Genomic DNA, 8,032 nt, shown 5'->3' with positions numbered 1-8,032 from the left:
TGTTGACCTCGTGATCCACCTGCCTCGGCCTCCCAAAGTGCTGGGATTACAGGCTTGAGCCACCGTGCCCGGCCAAATTCTTAACTTTTTGATCAAACAGGTGTGTGTACGTGCTGGCACGCGCCAAGGAAGCAAACAAGTAGCCTTATTCTTTTCCCTGTGGCTAGGTAGTCGTGCCACCTTTATCACATGGTAAGTTTCCCAGACCTCTCAAACGAAAATAAGTTAAAAGGAAATGGTAAAAGCTTTTCAGTGTTGGCGAACTCAGTGCGCCCCCGTCAGTCCCTGCGGGGAGAAGAGCCTCCCTTTCCAGGCCTGAGAACCCGGGGAAACAAGCGGAACGCTGGTGTGCGAGGGCCGAGAGCCGGACGAGCCCAGATACCGACGGCTGCACGGCAGCGGGGAGCGGTTTGGCGGAGACACAGGGCCGCTCCGAGGCCGCTGCGATGCTGCCCTCCTTGCAGGAATCGCTGGATGGGGATGAAAAGGAGCTAGAGAGCAGCGAAGAGGGAGGCTCAGCCGAGGAGCGGAGACTCGAGCCGCCGTCCAGTAGCCACTACTGTCTCTACAGCTACCGCGGAAGCAGGTGCCGGCGCCCGGCTCTGCCTGCCCGTCAGCCTGCCCCTGCGGCCCCGTCCCCGGCCCGCCGCCCAGCCCTGCACCCCACCCCCGGCCTGGCGGCCAGACCGCTCCTAAAAGCCATCTTCTCTTCTCCCAACCAAGGTCTCTGGTCTGAAGGCCCCCCCCCCCCCCCCGCCTCACGCGGCTCTTCCTGCCCCCATCCGGGACTTGTATGCCTGGCCCGACCATGCCTCTGCCTTTCATCTGCCCCATATCATCCCAGCCCCTTACTCTCGCGGCTGCCCTTTGTTTAACGCAATGCCCTGCACGCTCAATAATTTCGGTTCCCGTCCCCTGTCCTTTCTGTCGCTATCTCCCCACTTTCTCCCATTTCCGTCGCACACACCCCTGCTTCCTCTTTTCCCTCCTCCTGACTGACTTTCCTGAGGCCTTCTTGGCCCTGTCAGGTTTGTTTTTTAAAGGAGTTTCCTTTAATCTTTTCGGTAGCCTTTCCTCCACCCTTTAGGTGGACTAGAGAGAGAAGGGGCTCTTGTCAGCACTGCTGTAGGGTTTTCGTTGTCATGAGGATAGGCAGTGCACTTCCGCCTTGCAGCATTTTTAGTTGACTCCTTGCCTTACCCTGCTTGCAAGGCCGCCATACTCCTCTTGGTTTAGAGCCCATAATTGATAGCACTATTGCTTTTGTGGCTTGCAGATTGGCACAGCAACGAGGGGACAGTGATGACGGAAGCCCAAGTGGCACAAATGCAGAAACTCCCTCTGGTGATGATTTCAGGTAAAAAGAGCTTCACCATAATTCATGCATGTGCTTTTATCTTCCCTGCATCTCTGGCCTGTACATGTCAGTGGGTACTCCATTTCTACTGAGCCTTCTCTGAATCAAACCATCAATTCCTCCTATCCCCTAGGAACCTCATCCTGATTTCCTCATTACCTGGTTCATTCAAGGCTGGGGCAAACAAATCCACATACTGATAACGTGCTTGGTGATTAGCTAGAAATAAATCCTTTTTTTTTTTTTTTTTTTTAATTGAGACAGGGTCTTGCTCTGTTGCCCAGGCTGGAGTGCAGTGGCATGATCTTGGCTTGCTGTAGCGTCAACCTCCCCAGCCTCAGGTGATCCTCTCACCTCAGCCTCCCCAGTAGCTGGGACTACTGACCACCATGCTTGGCTAATTTTTGTATTTCTGGTAGAGATGGGGTTTCGCCATGTTGCCCAGGCTGGTCTTGAACTCCAGGACCCAAGTGATCCGCCCACCTCTGCCTGCCAAAGTGTTGGGATTACAGGCATGAGCCACCTTCCCCAGCCTTGAAGTTTTTTTGTTTGTTTGTTTGTTTGTTTGTTTTATTAAGACGGGGTTTCACCATGTTGGTCAGGCTGGTCTTGAACTCCCAACCTCAGGTGATCTGCCCGCCTTGGGCTCCAAAGTGCTTGGATTACAGGCGTGAGCCACCATGCCCGGCCGCCTTGAAGTTTTTAATCAATTATACCTCAATAAAGTTGAAAGAAAGATAAAAAAAGAATGTGTACAGGGGTGTGATTATAATGACTGATCATGGAATTAAGGCTGAATAAGGAGGGAAGTGAGATGAGAAACTTGTGAGGCTGAAAAAGAGGTAGAGTCAGTGGATTGGGGTTTCCAGTGGAGTCACAATACTGGAGAGAATGAGCTGGAAAGATAGGAATATTTTAAGCTATTTGATGAAGTAGATCATACTTAGTGATCTACATTCCTAGAAACCTCACCAATAGGGGTCATAAGGACAGCTTTCCCCAGTCCTTAAAAGAGACCCTGGCGTTGGTACCATTTTGTCTGACTTAAAGGGTGTGAATACACTGGTCTACCGGTAAAGAATGTGTGTCTTTCATTTGTCAAGCCTCTCCTTGGTGGATAGTAATCTACCAACCGAAGTGGAGCCAGAGCTGCGCAGTTTCATTGCTAAGCGTCTTTCAAAAGGTGCAGTCTTTGAAGGACTGGGTCATGTTGCATCTGTGGAGCTGAGGTAAGTGCAAAATGTGCTGTATCCTGAGTTTTTATTTCTGAACTAAATATGAGAAGTGATAGAAACTCCAAAAGAGCAGCTCCTACTAGACCTGCAGAATTTCTTTGTTCTCTGGCAGCCCAAGCACTGGGCCTCACAAATAAACATTTGTGGAATGAAATTAATTGAATGGCAGAGACCCTGGCACCCAAATGTACTTTATTTAATTAGTTTTATTTTTTTGAGACAGGGTCTTGCTTTGTTGCCCAGGCTAGAGTGCCGTGGCATGATTACAGCTCACTGCAGTTCTGACCTCCTGGGCTTAAGCAGTCCTCTCAACTCAGCCTCCCAAGTAGCTGGAACTGCAGGCAGCTAATACCATGCCCAGCTATTTTTAAAATTTTTGTTTGTTTGTTTGTAGAATTGGGGTCCCACCATATTGCCCAGGCTAATAAGTTTTGTACTTAGAAGAAGAAAAGAGTCGATTATTAAAACTGAAAGTGTATACAGTTTGTAAAGTGTTTTCACAAACTTTGATGCAGTTCTCCTTACAAAGGGGAAATATAGCAGATACTCTTATTTCCATTTTCAGATGAGGAAATAAACTCAGAGAAGTTTATGTAAATTTTCTGGTCAAATTGATGGAATTCAGGCTTAAACATGAGCATTCTCAGTCCAATTCCAACTGTCTTTCCATTACACCTCTTTATTATAGTTCAATTCAGACTGTGAAGTTAGCATACAGGTCCCCTCAGGAGTATGAGGCCACATCCCAAGGATGAGGCCACCTGGCACATCTGCCTGAAGCATTAATTTGTGAAGGTTTGGGAGAGGGGAGAGCATGCTTTTATTTATTTATTTATTTATTTATTTATTTATTTATTTTTGAGACGGAGTTTCACTCTTGTTACCCTGGCACGATCTCAGCTCACCGCAACCTCCGCCTCCTGGGTTCAGGCAATTCTCCTGCCCCAACCTCCTGAGTAGCTGAGATTACAGGCACGTACCACCATGCCCAGCTAATGTTTTGTATTTTTGGTAGAGACGAGGTTTCACCGTGTTGACCAGGATGGTCTCGATCTCTTGACCTCATGATCCACCCGCCTCGGCCTCCCAAAGTGCTGGGATTACAGGCTTGAGCCACTGCGCCCGGCCATGCTTTTATTAATATAAACATGGGTATGAACTAGAGTGAAATTTGTGTGACTTTTTCGCATAAGACAGGATAATTCAAAGAAATTTCATGGATGTTAGGGGCTGCTTTAACTAAAGCCCACCAGGGTATACATTTGTTTTTCTTTGCTGCTACAAGTAAACCAACGAGAAGTCTGGGAAGCTCTGAATTAGTGGGCAGTTTAATGATGTTGCCAGATCAAGATGACTGGAATTCAGAGCAGTCCGCAAAACTATAGATGCATGAGTAACCAAAATAATACATTTTACCTTTTTCTTTCTTTTCTAGAATTCCAGGTTACCGAGTTGGTTGTTATTACTGCCTTTTCCAAAATGAAAAACTGCTTCCTGAAACAGTAACAATGGACTCTGAACATAACCCTTCAGAATATGTGGTCTGTTTTTTAGGAGGCTCTGACAAAGGACTTGAGCTATATCCTTTCTTTGGTTTTTGAGGACATAAGGAAGGAAAACATGGGAAGGCAGGTGGAAGAATATTACTACCAACATCCAGAAAGCTTTTCTACTCCTTGTGTGTTTAATTGAATTTCATACCTTCATGTGGCCATTTTGCCTTGGCTTGTTTTCATTTGCAGCTTACATTATTTGAGAGCTTTTATATTTCTCCTTCAGAGACAAAATACTATCTTCATTATTCATCCTTTATTGCTTCCTTAAGAACATACTTTCAGGCTTGAATTGGACAAGTACATTCAAGGCCTGAAAAATAACATGAACTGTGAGGTAAGGTGACAGTGGTTTTTAAAGACTGAAGTGATTAACATATTGTGATTGCTCTACTTGTCAAATCATGTAGGTAGACACAAAGACATCTATATTCTAGAAACTTGCCACTCTGTGAGCTAGTAGAGAGGTGACTTTTTTTTTTTTTTAAATGACAAGGTCTTGCTTTGTTGCCCAGGCTGGAGAGCAGCGATGTGATCAGGCTCACTGCAGCCTCAGCCTCTTGGGCTCAAGCGATCTTGTCACCTCAGCCTCCCAAGTAGCTGGGACTACAGGCACATACCACCACACCTGGCTAACTTTCGGTATTTTTTATCAAGATGGGGTCTCATTTTGTTGCCCAGGCAGATCTAGGATTCTTGGCTTCAAGCAATCCTCCTGCTTCAGCCACCCAAAGTGCTGGGATTACAGGTGTGAGCCATTGTGCCCGGCTTACAGGTGGTTTCTTTTTCTTTTTCTTTTTTTCTTTTTATTTTTTTGAGACAGGGTCTCACTCTGTCACCCAGGCTGGAGTGCAGTGGCACGATCATGGCTCAACTGCAGCTTTTCTGGGCTCCAGTGGTCCTCCCACCTCAGCCTCCCAAGTAGCTGGTACCACAGGCATGCACCACCATGCCCTCTAATTTTTGTATTTTTGGTAGAGATGGGGTTTTGCCATATTGCCCAGGCTTGTCTTGAACTCCTGAGCTCAAGTAATCCACCCACCTCGGCCTCCCAAAGTGCTGGGATTACAGGTGTGAGCCACCGCGCCCAGCCTACAGGTGATTTTAAAGGGATATAGGGAACATAGTCCCATGAGTGCTGAAAGTTTTATAAGACTACTTCTGATGTTTTATGTCTGTGGAGAATTCTGTCTATTCAATGGCATGTAGTAACATGTCTGGTGAGGAAGAGGATGTCCTTTGCCTGATTTCTAGGCATATAAGATTTATATTATGGTCAGAAGTAGTGGTCCATGCAGCCTGTGGCACCAAAGACATGCTATGCAGTAGTATTGTTCTTGAACTCAACATTGAAGATTCTTAGAGACACTCTATTTTCATTAATTGATCTTTTATGAATTAGGCATATCCATATTAACTAATTTATTCAAACCTTTTAAAAATTGGCTGTGTGTGGTGGCTCACTCCTGCAATCTCAGCACTTTGGGAGGCTGAAGCAGGCAGATTACTTGAGCCCAGGAGTTCAAGACCAGCCTGGGCAACAAAGTGAAACCTCATCTCTACAAAAAAATGCAAAAATTAGCCAGGGATGGTGGCACCCACCTGTAGTCCCAGCTACTTGGGAGGCTGAGGTGGGAGGATCGCTCCAGCCTGGAAAGTTGAGACTGCAGTGAGCTGTGATTGCACCACTGAACTCCAGCCTGGATGACAGAGCGAGACCCTGTCTCAAAAAAGCAAACAAAAACAATGCTTTCAGCTTGCAGCCGTTGTTAGTCATGACCCTCACAAATTTACTACCCATTACCTATATAGTAGTAGTTTTACTTTTCACATACTTAGAAGATACTACAGGAGAGAGGAAAGGATAGTACAGGAGTGAGCAAGGGATGCAAGTCTAGGGGAGCTGTTCTTCGAGACTAGAGCTCCTCTTGTGTGACACTAGTCTCCAGAGAACAGCATAGCCTAGAAAGCCAGATGTGCTTATGGCAGCCTGTCTGACATCTGGAGTGGGCTGGAGTGCTTTGATGAGTTACTTGTATCCTTCCCTATTCACATTCTGAATACGAATGAATTCTCTACCTGCATTTGTTTAGTCATTCATTAGATACTTAAGTGCATACTAGGCATGTTTTAGACACTGTACCACAGGTGCCGGGGAAATGAGAATTATTCAATGAGTATCTCCATTGAGTGCATGGTATAGTGGGAGGAGAGGGACACATAAATGTCCAGCTCTTCCTGGTGAAGAAATAACATAGAACCCTATTAATTCAGTCTCTTCATTTTATACATTCAGTACAGACTTAATCCTTACCCTACCCAACAAGCCAGGAAAAGTATATCAGAATTTTTTTTTTTGAATTGCTGGTTTTAGCTTTAAAAAAGGAAGTGTCTATCCTGGTCTTTTTCAGCACCAAGGATATGATGAAGAAAATATTAAGTCCACTAAAAGGAAGGCTTATATTAAAGCAAATGACATTCTTTCTTGATTTAGGAAAGGGGCCTGGAGAGTCCTTTAAAATCCTATCTGAGCAGCTGGTTTGAGGATGTTGTATGCCCAATCCAAAGGGTGGTTCTTCTGTTTCAAGAAAAGCTTACCTTTCTGCTACATGCTGTAAGTACTGTCCAAATGAGAGCATTTCCTTAACTGAGATCACTTTAGCTCATTTAGAAAAATACTCATTTTCTTTGAACATGACTCCACACCCCTTCCCAAAATATTCACTTAAACTATGCTTGCTATCCAGATAGACCACACTTTATTTTCTGAGATCTAGAAAGTTATATTACTAAGGTAGAGTTGAATTACAAATGCTGACTGAGTCTTCCTAATAGGATAAAACATTTTAAAATAATTCCTTTTCAAAGTGATCTGGGAAAGGTATAGTTTCCAAAACAATTTGAAAAGGAAAACAAAAGTCCAAAGCAATTCTGATTCTATAAAAATGTTAATGAGCAGTGGCTGAACAAGACTGGAGAGCTTATGACTAGTGCCCATCAATTGTCAAGTATGGTAAGGACTTTTGGGGACATTTAGTCATGAGTAGCTGCTCAAGAAAAACTGGAATATATGTACTGATCAGGCTTTATTTTTCTCTCATAGGCTTTGAGTTATACTCCTGTTGAAGTTAAAGAATCAGATGAAAAAACAAAGAGAGACATTAACAGGTAAAGAACACAGTTTTTTCACAGAGAAAAGCTTTTCCACAGCAAGAATGACATCTGTTTGTAAGCCGGCCCCACATCCCTTTCCCCACCAGCCCAGTGCAAAATAAATTTGTTTTCACCCTTCTGTCCTGCAATATTGTTTGTGGAAATTGGCCTGTGTGTGTGGCAGGTTTTTGAGTGTGGCCAGTCTTCAAGGACTTATTCATGAAGGCACCATGACTTCTTTGTGCATGGCCATGACAGAGGAGCAGCATAAGTCTGTGGTCATCGATTGCAGTGGCTCCCAGCCTCAGTTCCACAATGCAGGTGAGCTGCAACCTCTGAAGCAGTCTTCCTAGATCTCTTGTGAGTCACCATCTTTGCAGTGAGAGCATATGATACCTTCTTCCTGCCTTGTACAGTTTTACATGGTTATCTTAAACCATGAGAAACCACTTGCTGAAAACAATGTAATTCTAGAAACATGGAAATCATGCCATGCCTAGCAATTCCACACCTAGGTATATAAAGAAATTATTGTATGTGTACACATGGAGACGAATTTTTTTTTTTTTTTTTTTTTTTTTGAGATGGAGTTTTGCTTCTTACTCAGGCTGGAGTGCAATGGCGCTATCTCGGCTCACCGCAACCTCTGCCTCCTGAGTTCAAGCAATTCTCCTGCCTCAGCCTCCTGAGTCACTGGGACTACAGGCACGCGCCACCATGCCCAGCTAATTTTT

The 8,032-nt window shown here is 44.8% G+C and overlaps 1 protein-coding gene across 1 annotated transcript; it reads left to right on the top strand.

Moving 5' to 3' along the window:
- Nucleotides 1-342: 342 nt before the first annotated feature.
- CUNH17orf75 (chromosome unknown C17orf75 homolog) lies at nt 343-7,747 on the top strand. The gene is made up of 8 exons (XM_017542192.2): nt 343-586; nt 1,277-1,357; nt 2,461-2,586; nt 4,028-4,171; nt 4,425-4,482; nt 6,640-6,759; nt 7,249-7,313; nt 7,483-7,747. The coding sequence occupies exons 1-8, from the start codon at nt 447-449 to the stop codon at nt 7,649-7,651; spliced, it is 903 nt and encodes a 300-aa protein (XP_017397681.1). The 5' UTR covers nt 343-446; the 3' UTR covers nt 7,652-7,747.
- Nucleotides 7,748-8,032: the final 285 nt, after the last annotated feature.

The sequence above is a fragment of the Cebus imitator genome, unplaced genomic scaffold (genome assembly GCF_001604975.1).
Source record: "Cebus imitator isolate Cc_AM_T3 unplaced genomic scaffold, Cebus_imitator-1.0 Scaffold140, whole genome shotgun sequence".
Taxonomy (NCBI): Eukaryota; Metazoa; Chordata; class Mammalia; order Primates; family Cebidae; genus Cebus; species Cebus imitator.
The sequence above is the reverse complement of the archived record's forward strand: the minus strand, read 5'-3'. Positions and strand labels throughout refer to the sequence as shown.

Excerpts from the sequence above, each read along its gene's own strand:
- CUNH17orf75 (XM_017542192.2), top strand. The coding sequence starts at position 447 with ATGCTGCCCTCCTTGCAGGAATCGCTGGATGGGGATGAAAAGGAGCTA. Across the intron at positions 587-1,276 it reads TACAGCTACCGCGGAAGCAG|ATTGGCACAGCAACGAGGGG; the intron begins GTGCCGGCGCCC and ends TGTGGCTTGCAG. Across the intron at positions 7,314-7,482 it reads ACAAAGAGAGACATTAACAG|GTTTTTGAGTGTGGCCAGTC; the intron begins GTAAAGAACACA and ends TGTGTGTGGCAG.